The sequence below is a fragment of the Mandrillus leucophaeus genome, unplaced genomic scaffold (assembly GCF_000951045.1).
Source record: "Mandrillus leucophaeus isolate KB7577 unplaced genomic scaffold, Mleu.le_1.0 Scaffold7, whole genome shotgun sequence".
NCBI lineage: Eukaryota > Metazoa > Chordata > Mammalia > Primates > Cercopithecidae > Mandrillus > Mandrillus leucophaeus.
In genome coordinates, this window is record NW_012107585.1 from 7,065,574 (window position 1) to 7,085,980 (window position 20,407).

Consider the following 20,407-nt stretch of genomic DNA (forward strand, 5'->3'; position numbering starts at 1 on the left):
CCTCCTACTCACACTCTCTCCCCCTCCCCGAATCGCACTCACCCACCCCCACTGCCCTGCTCTCTGCTGACGATAAACAGGTGACATTCCCCATCTGGGACAAAGACAACTAGAAGCCGACCTCGGTTCTCCTTTTGCCCTAAAATGCTATTTTCCTACATTTCTCAAAGTGCGCATCTGGAAAAGGCCCAAACCCAGTGTCTCTGAGAGTCCTGGCTCTCACTCAGCTCCTGGCCTCAAGGCCTCCTCCCACTGCGGGGCCTCCTCTCTCCACCTGCACACTGGGTGCTGGGCTCTGCCTGCCTCTGATGGATGGAATGCTTTGCAATGAGATCATGGCCACCGCATGCTCTTCAGCCCCCGGGGGGATGCACAGAGTGGGGACTATCACCTAGCGGTTTCCTTGGCTCCAGCTCCTTTCCTGAGATCCCCAGTTTCAGTGCTGGGAGAGCAGTCATCTTTTCTCATAGTTACTAGATCGGTGCCCTCTGGAGTGTAAAACAGAGGGCCTCCTAGGCATGAAGCAAACCTTGATTTCCTATGAAGAAGGGTTTAGGGGACCTCAGCCCCACCTCTATTCAAAAGAAAGGGACAAAAGATTTTGGAAGAAATTACCAATACCTAAAAAGCAGGCTGAGGACAGACAGACCCCCATCCACATTTCCTAACATGAGACTTGATTGGTAAATCTCTGAAGTCGGCTTTGACTTTTCAAATCTTTTTGACACTGTCCAAGTTACTCTACTCAGACACCATGACCACCTGGGAATCTTTCTAAATCAGGGGCAAAAAATTGGGGGGCTGCATTTCAGGAGGGAAAGATAAGTCTCCTTTCTTTGTTGCTGAACCCAAGGGAAACCAGCTGGGTGAAAACAAATGCTGAGGAAGGAATTCAAATTTATTTTTTCATTTTATTTTTTTTTTCCAAGAGAGGACTGTGGGAAACAAAAATTTGCAAAGAATTGACTTACAAACAGGTTGTCGCCTTCCACCCTTCGCCTTCAAAAGGTTTCAGCCACATGCCTGGGGACATTAAACATACGGTTGCTCAACATTATTTGTTGACAGACTCGGAGCCTCACCAAATTGAGTTAACCAACGTCAGTCCAAAACAAAAGGCAAGGCAGTCACAAGGCATGCAATGCTCCCAGCCTGCAGGTCATCCGTCTACCAGAGGACCTCAGGTGCCACCTCAGCCCTTCCTCAGAGGCCTAAGTCATCTTCAAGCTGAGTGACCTCAGGAGATGACAATGAAAGTTTCTCGGGTGTATCTAGAACTCCCAGGTCTCAAGGACTTGAAAAAGTCAAAATGTGAGAGTGGGTGGAAGTGTCCTACAATTTGTTTTTCTCCTGGAAAAAAAAAAAAAAAAAAAAATCAATGGAAAAAAAAAAAAAGTCCAATGATAGGGGGAAGGGGAGAGGGAAGGTAAATTATTTGCAATTTCCAAATAGATTCACTGGCTGTGAGGGAATGGGGTGTGTCGGCATTACCTTTTCTGGGAAGGCTGCTTTCACTAGAGCTATTGGGCGGGGGTGGGGGTGGGGGGGGAGATAAATAAAAGATAAATATAAGAGAGATGGCAGTTTAATGATCATTTGGACCATATCTATTCCTTATCAACCTCACTGAAGTTAAAAGAATGTAGTGATTATCGAGATGTTTTAGGTACCAAACACACAACATATCCACTCGCTACCGTCACTCTTCCATCACTCTTCACAGCTTCAGGATGAGGGGAAGGGAAGATTTCACCTACAAAGGCTGGGGATGGAAATCCACTAGTCCCCAAATGCTTGTATCTGTTTGTGCCGCCTCGTGGGCAGTGACACTGCAGGATGGGGTCACCTATCATCTTGCCAGAAAAATTTAAATGGTGAGGTTACGTAAGACACAGCTTCCTAGGGAACCCTGGAGCTCCCTAGTTTAGATAGGGGTCCCCACCTTGGCCCACAAAGGCAAATTCTTTTCTTTTTTCTTTTTGTTTTTTTTTTGAGATGGAGTCTCACTCTGTTGCCCAGGTTGGAGTGCAATGGCTCAATCTAAGCGCACTGCAACCTCCGCCTCCTGGGTTCAAGCAATTCTGCCTCAACCTACCGATTAGCTGGGACTACAGGCGTGCACCACCACGCCTGGCTAATTTTTGTATTTTTTCAGTAAAGATGAGGTTTCACCATGTTGGCCAGGCCGGTCTTGAACTCCTGACCTCAGATCATCCGCCTGCCTTGGCCTCCCAAAGTGCTGGGATTACAGGCGTGAGCCACCGGCGCCCGGCCAGGCAAATTCTTTTTCTAAGACAAAGCCACACCACGGAGCTTGGAGACGGATGGTTCCCTCTTTCCCACCTCCTGCATTTGGTTTCCAGGCAAAGCCATGTTTTAGGACTCTTAAAACACGTTTTTGTTTTTTTTTTTTTTGAGATGGAGTTTTGCTCTTGTTGCCCAGGCTGGAGTGTAGTGGTGCAATCTCAGCTCACTGCAACCTTTGCCTCATGGGTTCAAGCGATTCTCCTGCCTCAGCCTCCCACGTAACTGCGATTACAGGCATGCACCACCAAGCCCCGCTAATTTTTGTATTTTTAGTAGAGACGGGGTTTCACCGTGTTGGCCAGGTTGATCTCGAACTCCTGACCTCAGGTAATCCCCCCACCTCAGCCTCCCAAAACTGCTGCGATTACAGGTGTAAGCCACCATGCCCAGCCTTTAAAACACTATTTTTAAATGGCCATAACATTCTTAAGAAAGCTCTCAGGGCTGTAAAGAATGAAGCTGTAGTGAGCTGACAAGGAGCCCTGGCATCTTATCTGGTTCCAGAACTCCCTCCCCCGTGCCTTTTGTCTGCCCTGGCTCCTAAGGCATAAACAATTGGGCCTAGTAGCCAAGCCCCTCTCCCAAGATTAGAAATCAAAGCAGATTAAACAGCCTGCCGCTGTTCCCAGCCCAGTCTGCCCCGAGCCCCCCGCTGCCAGCCTGCTTCACTGAAACCAGATGGGGTGCCCACTCAAGGGAAGGGACAGTAGGCACTGGTGGGGGAGCGGACCTGCCATTCTCGATGAGGATGTGATATTCCACATAAGCTCAGTGTGACACTCGGGGTCCGGCCAGCACCCTGCCAATCGTCATGGGTGGGGGAGGGAAGCTGGGCTCCTAAGGGAACCATGGGGCCCAAATCCACTGACTTTACAATTGAATTCCCAGGGGGATGGGGTGGTTGTCCAGCAAGTTGCCACAGCCTTTAGAAATCCCAGCCTGACTCCAGCTTTCAGGAATTGCCTGGAAAGTCGTGGACCTGACTTCTACTAGATTTCTCCGTCTCTATTCCACACATCTGCTCGTGCACAAACTGGCCTGTACTCCAGGACAGGCCAAAGAACAGTTGGCCGGAGCCCCAGACAGCATTGACCCAGACTGTGAGATGGCCACTTATGTCCAAACAGTGCCTTTCTTCTCCTGAACGCCACAGGGCGGCTCCTGCAGACCAGGGTGGGGGCTGGCCTTCCCCAGGTGGGACGGGGATGGCAGGCCACAGAGAGGAGACGGGAGAAAGTCCACAAAACGAGGGCCTCCCACAGGAACCCAGTCCAGACACAGGTCTCTGCAGATCTAGGCGTCACGCATCAATCTGAAGAGGTACACACGCCTCGCAACATCTGACCACCAAACACAGCTCCAAGTGGTCTCCAGGAAACCCCCAGACAAGGGCCCGCAATGCCGAGACTGTTCAATGTTCTGATACAAAGGTGGTAGCTAATACTTTGCTCATGTATGTGATTTTGTGCAAACCAAGGCCTCAGCAGAGACAGGGGCTCGGTACAGAGCAGGTGCCCTTGTGAGAACTCTCCTTAGATCTACGCAGAGCAACACCTCACCAGGGCAAAAAGTCATCTCAGAGGCAAATCCCAAGAAGAAATGGTGTGGTCTGGCTACAGAATGGAATATTATTCAGCCATGAAAAGGAATGAAGCTCTGACACATGCTACAATGTGGATGAACCTGGAAATCATTATGCTACGTGAAAGAAACCAGACACAAAAGGCCACATATTGAATGACTCCAATTACATCGCATGTCCAGAATAGGCAAATCCACAGAGATAGAAAAGAGATGAGGGGTAGCCAGGGGAAAGGCGGGGAGAAACAGGAAGTGACTGCTTGTGGGTACAAGGTTTCTTTTCGGAGTGATGAAAATGTTCTGGAATTAGTGGTGATGATGACACAACCTTGTAAAGACACTAAAAACCACTGAATTGTATACTTTGAATGGTAAATTTTAGGGTATATGAATTATATCTCAATTTAAATAAAAGAAAATGAATATTTGAATAGCTGTGTTGAAAAAACAGGAACTAGTAGAACGAAAAATGGGCCTTTTTTGCCCCAAGTCTCCAGGGTTTGTTTTGTTTTGTTTTGTTTTATGTATGAGACTGGTCTGGCTCTGTTGCCCAGGATGGAGTGCAGTGGCGCGAACTCAGTTCACTGCAACCTCCACCTCCCAGGCTCAAACCACCCTCCCACCACAGCCTCCCAAGTGGCTGGGACTACAGGCTCGCACCACCACGCCTGGTTTTTTGGTATTTTTGGTAAAGACAGGGTTTCATCATGTTGGCCACGCTGGTCTCGAACTCCTGACCTCAAGTGATCCACCCACCTCGGCCTCCCAAAGTGCTGTGATTACAGGCGTGAGCCCGGCCCCAAGTCTTCAGTTTTTTACCCAGTTTGGGACTTGTCTTACGTGCCTGGGGACACGTGATCAAGTCCTAGCATGAGAAAGGCGGTGGCAAGGTCGGGCCACTTGTCCTTTTCAGGGACACTCATGGAGCAAAGGACACACATCAGTTACCTGAGCCTCCGCCCTTGGTCCTAGGACGTGGGGTGAGTAAAGGAAACTTGATGTGTGGGAAACTAGCACCGTCCCCATCAAGGGCAGAGAAAAGCCTCGGCCCCAGGGAACTAGGGACGTCCCCAGCACATATGGAGACTAGCTCAGAGACAGTACCCAGGGGGACTCAGACACTGGCTTCCTCAGGGTCTCTCCCCAGTCAGATCTGGGGTCCCTGGGGAAAACACATAGCCAAGACCTGACCTCGGACCAGGCCAGGCCCTTCCAAGATCCACACCCATCCTCCAAATAACAGTGACCAAATCTCCCAATCCCTCGCACCACTTTCTCCATGTGAGGAGGAGGAAGAGGCAGGGTCCCTGAAATCTCACGGTGCTTTCTCAGAGGTACTTCCTCTTCCCCAAGGGGGTTTTGGCTGCCCCCAACCTGGAGGTGAACAGAAACTCCAGGGCCTCCGGGTGGGGCTCCTGCGGGCATTCCCCTGCCCCCTGCCCTGCAGAACCAGAACTGAGGCCAGCTTGAGGCAGGAAGCAGGAGGGAGAGGGGCAACTGTGGAGGACTTCAGCATGACCTGTCCCACACACGGAGCATCGGCAGAGCTCAGGGGCCGGGCACGCACGCGAGGAGAGAAGGGAACCTTCTTACCCGCGTCCTGTCCTCGATCTCGTAGATCCGCAGCTGCATGGGCACGTTAAAGCTGTGCAGGATGTTTCCGCCGAATACCAAAGAGTCTACAGGGGTGTAGACGGCATGGATCCAACCTGGGGTGGGAAGGGCAAGGAGAGGATGAGTCGCTGGCCCCTGTGGGCTCCCACACCTCACAAGGCTGCAGGGAGGGAGAGCGAGCGTGCAGGAGAGCGCAGGGAGTGGAGAAGAGCAGCCAGGGCCTGGAGCAGCGGTGCCCAGCGATGCCTGCTGCAGAACACCCAGGCCTGGGTCGCCGAGAAGACTCACACTTGCAGCCCTGAGCAACCACTGCCCGGCTCAAGTCAGGAGCCGGGAAGCTGCAGATCAGCCCCCACTTCTTGAGGACTGTGATGACAAAAGCTTCCTCCGGGGACCTGGCTGCAATGGCCAGCAGAGAGGCAGGCCCTTTCCCCACCTACACGCGGGCCAGGGAGTCCTGCCTCCCCTCCCAGGTGGCACACAGGTCCAGAGCCTTTCCCCACCATCCCACAGGGGTCACAAAGGATGCTTGGAACCATGACGAAGGACTGACGTCTTGCCAGAGCTGCAGGACCCAAGCACTTTCCTCCGCCCAAGTCCATCTTCTTGTCATCACACTCCACCCAGGCCCCTTTCCACACAGTCTCCTTGGTCACACAATGCCTGCATGCCCCCCTCAGCTCTGCCTTCAACTCTGCCCCACGGGCTGCTGGCTGCTGGTAAGTCTCTCCTGCAGCTTCTCACAGCTGGGAGCTGCAGGTTTCCATCTCTTCAGGCTCCCAGCCGGGAGCCAGACACAGTCACCACCACAAGGGAAATGGAGGCAGGGCCAGGTGTAGTGGTGCACCTCTGTGATCCCAGCACTTGTGAGGCTGAGGTGCAAAGACCTTGAGCTCAGGAGTTTGAGATCAGCCCGGGCAATATAGTAAGACCTCATCTCTAAAAAAATAAATAAATAGCGGGGCATGGTGGTGCACACCTGTTGTCCCAGCTACTCAGGAGGCTGCGGTGGGAGGATCACCTGAGCTCCAGAGTTTGAGTCTTCAGTGAGCTGTGATAATGCCCCTGCACTCCAGTCTGGGTAAGAGAGCAAGACCATCTCAAAGAGAAAAAAAAAAGAAAAAAGGACAACAGAGGGCCCACCTTGTGCCAGGCACAGTGGTCTAAGGGCTTTCTGGGCCTTAACTCATTGATTCTCATGAAATCCCTAAAAAGTGTATACTATGTTCAACCTCAATTTACAGATGAGGGCCAGGCACGGTGGCTTATGCCTATAATCCCAGCACTTTGGAAGGTCGAGGCAGAAGGATCACCTGAGGTCAGGAGTTCGAGACCAGCCTGGCCAATATGGCGAAACCCGTGTCTACTAAAAATACAAAAATTAGCCAGGCGTGGTGAGACATGCCTATCATCCCAGCTACTTGGGAGATGGAGGCATGAGAATTCCTTGAACCCGGGAGGTGGAGGTTGCAGTGAGCCACTGTACTCCAGCCTGGGGGACAGAGTCAAAAACAACAACAAAAATTACGGATGAGGAAAGTGAGGCACAGAAAAATGAAGCCACCTATCAGGATTTTGAGCCTGGGAAGTCAGGCTCCGCATGGTCCATGAAGGCTGGGAGTAAGCCCCTCATTCACTGGGACACAGAGCTAACGCATTGCAATTCACAGTGGCCATACTGCAAGTACTCAGGTGACATGTGTGTGGCTCCTGGCTGCCGGGTCACACAGCGTGGGGTCAGGGGATGGGCAGGAGGAGAATCAACCCCAATTCACAGATGCTGAAACTGAGGGCACAAAGGGGAAAGTCACTTGCTGAACGAATCGCAGCTGGCAAGCGACAGCAGCTCCGTTTTTAGCCACCACGCTGTACAGCTGCCGCTGCATTAATGGCTCCACACAGGCCTGTGAGTCCCGGGGGACAGGCAGGGAAATACAGAGGGGAGGCAAAAGGAGAAATGCAGAGAGAAATAAGGACAAGGGCGGACAGAGGCGGAGCGACTCACAGTGAAGGACAGAGGAGGGTCGGCTGGGGGAAGGGTGCAGGAGAGGGAAGGGTGGCGGCACCCCAAGACCCTGCACCCTGAAGGGCCTGGCCCTGGAGGCCACTGTCCCCTCCTCTCCCGGCCATGCACTTTATTCTTTTGCTCTGAGGAAAATTACAGCAACTGCCCCTGCCCCCCAAGCCCGAGCGGTTCCAGTCTCTTTTCCCCAATGAAACACGCCAGCCCTGAGTCATGGGTGGTCACCGCTGCTGGGAGCAACACTACCGCCTGGAAGACAGCACAGACTGTGAGGCCACTGCTGGCATCTGCAATGGACACTCAGCCGCTGGCTCTCCCCACCAGGGCAACGCATGGAACAGAGCTGGCCATCCTCAGGGGAGAGCAAGGCAAAGCTCGTCACCAGGAGCCCAGTGCTGCCCAGTAAAAGCACGAGGGCTTTGCTTTAGGGAACCTCATTCTGTGCCTGGCTTCCAGAGCCTCTGGCGTGGGCCATGAAAGACAGCTGCTGTGCTGACCAGGTGTGCAGTTGCAAGTGGCTGTCGAGCTCCCCAGCTTCCCACCCCACCGCCTTCACCCTCCTCTGCACAGGAGCATGGCTGCCGCCCTGAAAGAGCCTCTGTCTCCACATCCACTTCAGTCTCCTGCCTCTGCTGCCTGCAGGCTGACCTCAACATTTCCATGTTTCCACCAAGTGGAACCATGCTATTGAATGTTGTTACTGTCGCCAGCCCCATTATCCTGGCAACATTTCCTAGTTGTACAGGCAACGAGGATGGTGCGTATAAGATGCAGGTGCGTCTTATACGGCCTCACAAGTCCACCTCCCTCTCTGCGGAAAGCCCAAGTCCAGGGGCTGGGATTCCAGCCTGTCCCCTCCACTCTCCTCCCTTCTGGGGAACTTGCTGAGCAAGTCCTGAACCCATATAAGCAACTGGCATTGGTATCTGTGGTCGTCTCAGTCGATCATGAGGGCTCTGGTAGAGGATGGTGCCCACGTGCATCCATCTTTACCAGCCCTGGACTCTCCCTATTCTCCTGGCAGGTGCAGAGGCCGACACACCTGACTTACATCTGTTGCCCTGATGCGTGAGCAAAGAGGAACACAGAAGAGGCTGCTGCTGCAAGGAGGGGGCAGGGGATCTGCACGCCCAGACGCTCAAGGGATTCTAGAAGCTTCTACCCACTCCCCTTCCCAGCAGGGCCTCAAGGGTGGGTCAGGCAGCCACCCCTGGATTAGCCACCACCACGTCCCTCCCCCAGCTCTGCTCACATCTGCTTCGTTACCCACACGCCTGCCTCGGGAAGGAGGCGTGGAAATAACAGCGTTCGTGGGCCCATCCGTACCGCCCCTGATGGCCTCTTGACAGCCCAGGAAGCATGAGAGCCGGTGTTCCCCGGCTGCTGCCTGGGCTGGGGACGCTGGCATCTGCCTCCAGCTTCCAGCCAGAGTCATCGACAATATGAAGGCAATAAACAGAGGCTATTCAGGCCAAGCAACCAGGTACAGATGCAGTCATGGATGGGAAGCCAGTGATCCACAAAGCAGCACATTCTCTGGGACCTGAGGGGGTCCAAGAAGGGCAGCGGGGGCACGTGGAGTCTCACCCACAACCAAGACGCTCAGGACTCAGAATCCAAAGGCCCCACCCACATCTGCCTCCTCCTCTGCGACTTTGGCAGGAATAAACACAGAGGTCTCAGAACTCGACACGGGGCACCTCACAGATGCCCACAACCCAATCGGACCCTGGCTTCCTTCACTGACATCAGTGAACTCCCTGCACCGGGTCAGGATCAGGAACGGCCCTGTGGCTGCTGAGATGAAGTGAGGATAGCCTCTCCCTTCAAGGACCTCATAGTTGGGATCAGGGGCCAATTACTTCACACCACCCCATGTTTAAAAATTGAGATATTTCTTTTGTTGTTGTTTTGTTGGTTTTTGTTTTTTTTGAGACAGAGTTTCAAAAGACAGAGTTTCACTGTATCGTGCCATTGCACTCCAGCCTGGGTGACAGAGCAAGACTCCGCTTCAGGGAAAAAAAAAAAGAAGTTTGTTAAATAAGCAAATAGTTCACACATAGTCACAGAGTTAAAAAGGAGGCCCAGATCCCAAGTCTCCTGACTCCCAAGCTGCTGGGGTTCAAGGTAGGTATACTTAGGAATGTGTGTTTTGAAAGTAGGCACACCTGGGTTCTTACTCTGACCTGGTCACTGTGAGATTTTAGGCCTTAGGTATTTTCTGTATTTGTTTTAAAAAAAACGGTGTCACATGCCTGTAGTCCCAGCTACTCTAGAGGCTGGGATAGGACGATTGTTTAAGCCCAGGAGGTCAAGGCAAGGCTGCAATGAGCTGTGATCACACCATTGCACTCCAGCCTGGGCAAAAGAGCAAGACCCTGTCTCTAAAACAAAATTTAAATTTTTTCTTAGCCTGGCACAGTGGCTCACACCTGTAATCCCAGCACTTGGGGAGGCTGAGATGGGCAGATCACCTGAGGTCAGGAGTTCAAGACTAGCCTGGGAAACACAGTAAAATCCCATTTCCACTAAAACTACAAAAATTAGCTGGGCGTGGTGGCGCATGCTTGTGATCCCAGCTACTCAGGAGGTTGAGGCAGGAGAAGCTTGAACCCAGGAGGCAGAGGTTGCAGTGAGCTGAGATCGTGAGATCGTGCCATTGTACTCCAGCCTGGGCAACGAGAGCAAAACTCTGTCTCAAAAATTAAATTTTTTTTTCTTTTTTTTTTGAGACAGAGTCTTTTGCTCTGTCACCCAGGCTGGAGTGCAGTGGCGCAATCTCGGCTCACTGCAAGCTCTGCCTCCCAGGTTCACGCCATTCTCCTCCCTAGCCTCCCGAGTATCTGGGAACTACAGGCACTCGCCACCACACCCGGCTAATATATATATATATTTTTGGTATTTTTAGTAGAGACAGGGTTTCACCATGTTAGCCAGGATGGTCTCGATCTCCTGACCTCGTCATCTGCCCGCCTTGGCCTCCCAAAGTGCTGGGATTACACGTGTGAGCCACTGCGCCCGGCCTAAAAAAAATTTTTTTTAAAAATAGGTGGGGAATATTAAATTTTTCCATAAATGCTTGCAGAGAAGATAAATAATGTACATAAAATGTTCACTGGATCAAGCCATGCTACTCCAGCCTGGGCAACAGAGTAAGACCCTGACTCAATAAAATAAAATAAAATTTGTAAATGTTCATTACTTATAACTGTTAACTATAGCTCACCCAGGCTGGCACAGTCAGAGTGGGGAGGCCGAGCCCGCCAATGTGGCCAGGCTGCTGCCATAGGCCAGGTTGAGCTGGAGGAAAAAGACATCACCTGGTTCACCCCAGGTACTTAAAAGTTTCCAATCTCCTGTTCCCCGGGGGTAACTTCCACCTCCAGCTTTCCTTACTGCTAATTATAACGCTAACACCTGGTGACCCCTAGGCACTGCTGACTGTGGCCTTGATGTCCTGACCCTGACGCTGTATTCTCACCTCCTCTGCCTCATCAAGGTATGGCCAGCTCAGCAGGGCAAGCTCAAACCCCTTTCTCCAAGTCATTCTACTCCTCAGTCACCTTCAACAGTCTTCCTCTTCCAGGCAGCTCTCCTAGATTACCTAGGAATAAAGCCTGAAGAACAGCGCCATTTAAAATCTTCCTTGGCAGCCGAGCGCGGTGACTCATGCCTGTAATCCCAGCACTTTGGGAGGCTGAGGCAGCAGGATCACTTGAGGCCAGGAATTTGAGACCAGGTTGACCAACATGGAAAAACCCTGTCTCTACTGAAAATACAAAAATTAGCCAGGCCCAGTAGCATACACTTGTAATCCCAGCTACTCAGGAGGCTGAGGCACGAGAATCGCTTAAACTTGGGAGGTGGAGGTTGCAGTGAGTCGAGATCATGCCCACTGCACTCCAGCCTAAGCGACAGCGTGAGATTCTGTCTCAAAAAAATGAAAAAATAATAAATAAATAAATAAATAAATAAAGTCTTCCTTGCATTCATAGCTGAATTCTATCAGACATTCAAAGATGACTTTGCAAGATGGGCGGATCAGCTGAGGTCAGTTCGAGACCAGCCTGGGCAACATGATGAAACCCCATCTCTACTAAAAATACAAAAATTAGCCAGGCATGGCGGCACATGCCTGTAATCCCAGCTACTTGGGAGTCTATGGCTGGAGAATCACTTGAACCTGGGAGGCGGAGGTTACAGTGAGCCGAGATCGTGCCACTGCACTCCAGCTTGGGCGACAAGAGTAAAACTCTGTCTCAAAAAACCAAAACAAAACAAAGATGACTTGGCACCGATCCTGTTGGCACTATTCCAAAAGAGAGGGAAAGAAAGAATCCTCCCTAAATCATTCTATGAAGCCAGTATCACCCTAATACCCAAACCAGGAAAAGACATAACAAAAAAAGAAAACTAAAGACCAATATCCCTGATGAACATAGATGCAAAAAACCCCCACGAAATACTAGCTAACTAAATCGAACAGCATATCAACAAGATAATCCCTCCATGATCGAGTGGGTTTCATACCAGGGATGCTTTAACAAACACATGTCAATAAATGTGATACACCACATAAACAAAATTAAAAATAAAAAATCATATGGTCATCTCAATAGACACAGAAAGAGCATCTGACAAAATCCAGCATCCCTTTATGATGAAAGTCTTCCTAAACCATCAGCATCCTGTGAGCTTTCAGAGAACTGAAGACTCCCTGAACCACGGACTGGGAGGTGTGAGGTCAGTGTGGCAGGAGGAGAGGTGCCTAAGGTCACACTATGGTGATGAAAACTCAGGTCAGAGGCGGGAAACGCCAGAATTCGATTCTCCGCTTCAGCACGGAAAAGCTCCCATCCAGGGAGCTGCAAACCCTTCCTGGGTTTCCCAAGACTCTCTCTCTCCGCAAAGCCACAAGTCAAGTACCATGAATCTCAGATGTGTGTCTGCGTGTGGTTCAGAGGGTGTAAATGCTGGAGAGAATCCCCAGGCCTGGGAAAGACCTAAAATACTCATCTAGGGGCTGGGCACAGTGGCTCACGTCTGTAACCCCAGCATTTTGGGAGGCCAAGGCGGGCAGATCATTTGAGCCCAGGAGTTCGAGACCTGCCTGGACAACATGGCAAAATCCCGTTGCTACTAAAAATACAAAAATTAGCCGGGCATGGTGGCGTGTACCTGTAATCTCAGCTATTGGGGAAGCTGAGGCAGAAGAATCGCTTGAACACAGGAGGCGGAAGTTGCAGTGAGCCAAGATCATGCCACCACGCTCCAGCCTGGCAACAGAGCAAGACTCCATCTCAAAAAAAAAAAAAAAAAAAAAAAAAAAAAGGTCAGGAGCGGTGGCTCACACCTGTAATCTCAGCAGTTTGGGAGGCTGAGGCAAGTGGATCACGAGGTCAGGAGATCGAGACCATCCAGGCTAACATGGTGAACCCCATCTCTACTAAAAATACAAAAAAATTAGCCAGGCGAGGTGGCGGGCGCCTGTAATCCCAGCTACTCGGGAGGCTGAGACAGGAGAATGGCGTGAACCCAGGAGGCGGAGCTTGCAGTGAGCTGAGATGCTGCCATTGCACTCCAACCTGGGCCACAGAGACTCCATCTCCAAAAAAAAAAAAAAAGAAAAGAAAAGAAAAAAAATTACTCATCTAGGTCAGTGGACCCCCAGTCTCTGGTCCTTTAGTTTTCACTGGTTGGAAACAGAATGAGAAAAACTATCCAAGTTAAAGTACTATCCTTTATTCTGACATTTTATACTTGTAACTTTTTTAGTGTCAGAATAGACCATGGGGTTTGTTGATCTTAATACCCATGTTTAGCAAAATTACAAGTTGGCAACTCTGTATCTGTTCCTAAGTTTTTTTTCACTGGTCCATGAAATCAATGGCTGGGAACCGCTGAACTATGCTGCACCCTCCCACCCTACCCCACTCCTGTATCTCAGAGGGTGGTAAATTCCAACTGTCCCTTTTGTACTTCCCAAAACTCCAGGGAAAAAAAAATCCTGGTATCTCAACGCATAACCCTTCGGGCCAGAAGTCTTTGCCAGGACCTAACTGACTTCGGCTTGCAGCATCTCAAATGTACATTTCCTCTTCCTGCCTTCAACAGACAGCCACGCCCACACCCCTGCTGCCACGGCTTCTCAAGACCTCCCCCAGCTTGCTTAAGTCACCAACATCAACACCCACGCCGTCCCACACAGCGGGAAAGTGATGAGCCACCTCCCAGCTCTGCATAAGGGCTGGACAGAGAGACTGAAGGCCTGTTAGGCTCAGAGCACGGGGTTGGGAGGGAACTTGAGTGTCCCAGAGTTCAGCTCCACCCCACCCCCACTGTAGAGATGGGAGAGCTGAGGTGCAGAGAGAGGAAGAGACCAGCTAATGTCACAAAGAGAGTCAGCAGTAAGGCCAAGAGCCTTCCAGCCATCCTTTGAATCCAGGGCCAATCCAGCAGCACCTGCAGAGTGGATTGAGCACAGCTTAGAAGGAGGATACCACCTCCTTCCCGAGTCTCCACTCCACATCTGCCAGGGGGTCCCCATAAACGCTGACCACCAAGTGCAATCCCTTCCATCCCAAGCAGGGGCCTGCCCCTTCCCTGAGCCAAGCAGGTCTGAGGACAGACCTGGGGCCATGGTAACAAAGTCATCCCCGTACTAAACCCTGCCACTTTCAAATCCCAAATCTCCCTAATAGCGAAGTGCAGGCCCCATCCCCATAGCAGGAACTGGTACTACAACCACCACTAGGGCTTGATGTCCAGACGTAAGGTCAGCTTCCAGCGCAACTCTCAGAAATATCTTAGTGGCCTCAAAGGATACTCCTATCGTCTGGTCCAAGCTTCCACCCAATTGTAGATTCTCTGCAATCACCTTGACTCATTCATATCTACCTTCTACTTCCATGCCTCCAGTGACAGGGAGCTCACTACCTAACAGAGCAAGTTATTCCAATACCACTCGGCCATACTCCTTCCACGAGACGGTCCTTCACCTGGCTGACTGAAGTTACCATATGCCTTCACTTTCTCAGGTAAAGCGACCCAATTCCTCCTTCAAACGCATCTCACCTAATGTGGTCTCCAGACCCACCCACACCCCACTTCAGGGTGATTTAACCTCCAAAGTACAATGACCACGAGGAACAAAACCTCCTTCCCATAGGCTAGGCGCGGTGGCTCACACCTGTAATCCTAGCACTTTGGGAGGCCAAGGAAGGAGAATCCCTTGAGGCCAGGAGTTGGAGACCAGCCAGGACAACATGACAAAACCCCATCTCTACTAAAAATACAAAAATTAGCTGGGCATGTTGGCGCATGTCTGTAATCCCAGCTACTTGGGAGGCTGAGACATGAGAATTGCTTGAACCCGGGAGGTGGAGGTTGCAGTGAGCCGAGATCATACCACTGCACTCCAGCCTGGGTGACAGAGCGACACTGTCTCAAAAAAAAAACAAAACAAAACAAAACAAAAACAGCACAGCCGGGCACGGTGGCTCAAGCCTATAATCCCAGCACTTTGGGAGGCTGAGACGGGCAGATCACGAGGTCAGGAGATCGAGACCATCCTGGCTAACACGGTGAAACCCCGTCTCCACTAAAAAATACAAAAAATTAGCCGGGCAAGGTGGCGGGCACCTGTAGTCCCAGCTACTCGGGAGGCTGAGGCAGGAGAATGGCGTAAACCCGGGAGGTGGAGCTTGCAGTGGGCTGAGATCTGGCCACTGCACTCCAGCCCAGGCGACAGAGCGAGTCTCCGTCTCAAAAAAAAAACACAACTCCTACCTGTGGCCTTACCCCCTCCCTCTACACAGCGGACTATCACCTCCCTCATCCTAGGTAGAATGCTTCCATTAATGCAACCTAAGAGATAATTCCCTGACCCCTAGGTCATCAGCCACATCCACTAGTGACTGAGCCAGGAACCAGCCAAAAGCCCTTAATTCATCTCTAAGGAACTGGAGGCAAGGAGGTCTTAGCTCACTCAGGCCTCATAACCACCCTGTGGAAATCTTAATCCTATTTTACAGATGGGAACACCGAGGCATGAAGAAGTGAAGTCACAGCCCCCAAGTGGCCAATCCAGAATTCCACCAGAGGCCGTGGACAGCCCTTCCCCAGACCCTGCCTCAGGGCAAACCCACCTCCATTACCCAACATGCAAATCTCCACAGGAAGTCCTGCACAGGCATTCAAGCCTCCCCTGAGAGAGCCCAAGGCCTTCTCCAGGGAGAGAGAATTCCAGCCCGCAGGTGGTAGATACAGGTGGGATGTGAGGGGAAACCAGCCCGGCTTTTCCCTCCAGCCCAAGGCTGGCTCCCCTGGGACTGCCAATGGCCTGTCAAACCCATCAGGTCCAGAGCCAGGGCCTAAAACCATGGCTCAGGCCCCAGCAGACTCGGGGAGCCCAGAGAGAGCCCCTTGGAACCTACCGGAAGGGATGAAAAATGTGTAGCCCTGCTTCAGCTCAATTCTTTGGCATCGTTCCACACGGTCTCCCAGAAAGATGTCACTCTGTTTGCCTGACAGCACCCACTCCTCGTACAGCGCCAAATTGTGCAGCGTTGGAGGAATCAGCCAAAAAATCTTGGGAGGAAACACAGGCAGTCAGCTGGAGACCCAGGCCCAGACCAGATCCAGAGAAAGGGCCCCACCTGCCTGGGGAAGGAGAGGGGGCGAGAGAAGGGGCGGGGTGTGGAGAGATGGACAGATCCATCTCTCTGGACCCTCTGCAAGGCCAGGTCCAAAGAGCCTCTGGGGAAGCAGGAAGGGCTGTGCCCACCTTCAGGGAACCTCCATTCCTGCTGAAATCCCAGGATGGGAGTACTTCCTGGACTGGGTGGGACATGCTTTCTCCAGAACCACAGGCTTGTCTGGGAGGTGGGGGAAGGAGAGGAAGGGAATTTCCTAAGTTGTAAGATAAAATAGCCCAGTAAATAAACGCAGCTTGTGCACACTTTGGAGAAGGAGGAAAAACATCTGGAATCAAGTGGGTTGACTTCCTCCCAGAATTTCTTCCAACACATTCAGTTACAACAAACGCACATGCAGACCCAGCCAAGCAGGGTGGCACAGGCGTATTTTCAAGAAGCACCCACCTCCATCCCCACGTGGACACACAACAAAAGCAGACACAGGGAGCACCCTTAGCATTCTGTCCCCAGTGCAAAATGTTCCTGGAGGCAGGTGGTGCTGGCAACTAGACTTTGAAGTGAGAAGGTCCCCGGGCAGGAGCTGAGAAGACAGCCAGGGAAGATGAATGCTGGTCGTTCTCAAGCCAAACCCAAGCTTCAAATCTGGCCCAAAGGGGCTTAGAACACCGGACTGGGTGAGCGGAGCAGGCCTGCGTGTGTGTCTAGATGTGATGTAAAAAGGCTGAACTTGACCTTGCCCTCCAGAAGGAGGAGGTGGTTCTAGGGGAAGGAGCAACCCTGGGCCAGGAGCCATGGCCCACGCCTACAATCCCAGCACTTTGGAAGGCCGAGGCGAGAGGATCACGTGAGCCCAGGAGTTTGAGAACAGCCTGCGCAACGTGCTGAAACTCTGTCTCTACAAAACATACATAAATTAGTTGAGCTTGGTGGTGTATCCCTGTAGTCCCAGCTACTCGGGAGCTGAGGTGGGAAGATCACTTGAGCCCAGGAGGTGGAGGCTACAGTGAGCTGTGATTGCACCACTGCACTCCACCCTGGGTGACAGAGCAAGCCCTATCTCTTAAAAATAAAAAATAAAAAATAAAAATAAAGCCTGGCATGGTGGCTCACGCCTGTAATCCCAGCACTTTGGGAGGCCAAGGCGGGCGGATCACAAGGTCAGGAGATCGAGACCATCCCAGCTAACACAGTGAAACCCCATCTCTACTAAATCTACAAAAAATTAGCCAGGCATGGTGGCAGGCGCCTGTAGTCTCAGCCACTCGGGAGGCTGAGGCAGGAGAATGGCGTGAACCCGGGAGGCAGAACTTGCAGTGAGCCAAGATCGCACCACTGCACTCCAGCCTGGGCAACAGAGCGAGACTTCATCTGAAAAAAAAAAAAAATTTAATCCTGAAAGTACTCCTGGGGCAGGGCTGTCCGGAGGAGGGAGGTGGGAGGAGGGGGAAAGGTAAGTGAGCCTCTCCCCACATAAACAGCTGGAGATGCATAGAAAGTTAAAGGCAACTGAAACTCACCTTCCCACCCCGGAAAACATGGTACCAAACGGAAGTGCCTCCAAAGTCGATGTGGAAGTCGGTGAAACAACCTTTCACGCTCATCAGACAGTACCTGCAGCACAGTGGCAGGGAGACAGAACACAAGTCAAGATCTAAATCACAAGAGGTAAGCAAAGGACTTCAGAGGTCCTGAACTGGCGCCCTTTTATAAATGCTGACACTGGGGAATTTTCTTTTTTTCTTCTTTAAAAATCCAAATGTAATCGGAGTTCCCCACGGGGGAAGCCCCTGTGATCAGGTGACAAATCTCAAGCACTGGTCGCCTACCTACCCCAGAGGCTGGGAGCAATACGCTTGTTTTCAGGTTCTTTCGAGAAGTGGCAACCCACAGGCTACTTTACAGGTTCCTAACACTGGTTTTTTCCTACCCTTGCCCTGCCTCTGCCCTCCCCCAGTTAGAGGCTTCCTCTCTGCTCCTTCACAACTTGGATACCTGCAGTTCTCCCAAGCTGCCAGCCCCCTTTGTAGCAGCTGGGCCCCCTGGAATTCAGCTGTATACCACCTGCACAGCTTGCCAATTACCAGTCCCCATTCATCTCCTCATTCATTCAACCAGAGGTCCAGCCCCGAGCCAGCTCTGGCCTTGAGAGAAATGCGTAAGAATGCAGAAGACCCCTGCCCCTAACTATGGGACACTCCTAAAGAAGCAATGCACAGGAAAAGTTAAATGATCAAAAAAAACCACACACAAAAAACAAAACTGCAATTGATTGCCAAGTAAGCAACGCAGCTAGAAAAGTAAGGGGGGGTTCCAGCCCCAAAAGACCACGCGGTGTCTGGTCTTACGTACACAAAATGTGCAGAGTAGACAAATCTATAGAGACAGAAAGCAGATTAGTGGGTGTCAGGGGCTGGGGGGCAGGACAATGGGGAATGACTGCTAATGGGTACAGGGTTTCATTCTGGGGTGATGAAAATGTTCTAAAATTAACTGTGGTTGCAAAACTCTGTGAACATACTAAAACCCGTTGAATTGTACACTTTCACATGGGTGAATGGTCTGTGAATTATGTCTCAGTAAGGCTGTTATAAACAAGTAAAGAATTTAAAAGAAATTAAATTGGGGGTGGTGGCCACGCACACAGGGAGAGGAGGAGGAAGAACTTGGACCTTGGAGGCTGGGGCGGGGGAGTGCATCCAGGGGAAGCAGGAACCGGCCAGCAGCCATCCCCTCTCAGTGCTATGGAGGGCTGGAGAGCCCACCCTTCCTTGCAGAAACACCCAGGGCTCCCCTCCTCCCCCAACGGCTGCCCTCCTAGGAGTGGGGCAGAGCTTAAGGAGGAGGGGACACAGAGAAGGCTTCCAAGTCCAGGCCTGGCAGATGACGGTGCCAGGGACCCCTCCCTGCCACTTGCCCCTTCCCACAAGATCCCCGGGTGGCATGGATGGGCAGCCTCCCCACCACTCACGCCCACGCACCTTGGCACCTCGGGAGCCCGCAACACATGCTTACCCCACTGACCTCTTTTCCCCGCTGCACTTTGCCTTTCCATGGTTTGGGGAAGAGGGAAGAAATGGGGCGGGGACGGACAGGGAGGAGCCAACAGCGCGCCGGCACGAGTGGAGATAATGCGGGGAGTGGGGCTGAGCTGGTTAGAAGGAGGAGGGCTCCAGGTGCCCCCTCCCTCTGGCTGCCTTTTGCACCTCGCTTTCAGGTGGACCGGGGGCTCAGCAGTATGCAGGCGGCGTGCCCGCGTCCCTCCTCCCCATAGGCTGGAAGGAGCCTTAACCATGTGTCTGCAGGAGGCTGACAAATCAGAAGGCCTTCCAGTACATCAGAGCCCCGCTGCCTAGCAACCCCATCGGAGGGGTGTAGTTGACAGCACAGGACGCAGGCTGTCACGAAGACAGGCGCGGGCTGCGGAGCTGGCAATGGGGTGGTCAAAGTCCCGACGCTGGGCTCCACACCGTCCTCACCTGTAGGCCGGCTGGGCCCAGCGGGGTCCCCGCCTGAAGGCCTGGGTGATCCTCTTCTCTCCAAGGAAAGGGGGGGTCCTGAAGCCCTCACCCACCCCACCCCCACGGACCACACTGGCCTCTTCTCTCTAAGCACCACTTCAAAATATTAGTCCTCATTTCCCTAAAACCATCTCTTCGACTTGGGGTTTTTGTTTTTTGTTTTTTCTTTTTTTAATCTACCCTTGGTTTCCACCCCCTCCAGGCCTCAGCTGAACACAGTCTACGGAAAACAATCTAAGTATGTGCGGGGCGGAGCCCGGAGAACGTGCTTCTCTTGTCGGCAGCTGGATGCCCGCGGGTACCCACAGCAGAGAGGAGAGGACAGGAGCTCGCCTCTTGGGCTGCAGGCCCCAAGGCTGCCTGGCTAACCAGGTCACCCCCACCCTGCCATCCTCCAGCTCCCCGCAACCGTGACCTCCCCAGCACGTGCAGAAAAGAATCGCTGCAAGCTGGCTGCAGTGTGCAGGGAAAGTTCTCCAAGTTGAGTCTGTGTCTGATCTGCCCTCTGGGTCACCCTCCAGCATCCAGAGGCCCCTAGGGGAGCTGGGGCCGCCTCTTCCAGACCTGCCTCTCCTGGAGAGGCCCCTCCTCCCGGTGTCCCTCATTTCCTGGCCGCCAAGCCTGGCCGCCCCTCCCACCCTGCCATCGCAGGCATTAGGGGAGCCAGGGTGGCTGGGACAGCGCGGCTTTGTCCGGCCCCTGCGGCG

General features: G+C 52.3%; 1 protein-coding gene across 1 annotated transcript in view; it reads right to left on the minus strand.

Moving 5' to 3' along the window:
• KDM2B (lysine (K)-specific demethylase 2B) overlaps positions 1-20,407 on the minus strand; it is a 176,172-nt gene that overhangs the window by 95,876 nt on the left and 59,889 nt on the right. Inside the window, exons 7-9 of the mRNA XM_011964553.1 lie at positions 17,700-17,793; positions 15,961-16,114; positions 5,482-5,597 (exon numbers count right to left, since the gene is read on the minus strand). Of these exons, the coding sequence (XP_011819943.1) occupies positions 5,482-5,597; positions 15,961-16,114; positions 17,700-17,793 (364 nt within the window). The remainder of the gene's footprint in view (positions 1-5,481; positions 5,598-15,960; positions 16,115-17,699; positions 17,794-20,407) is intronic.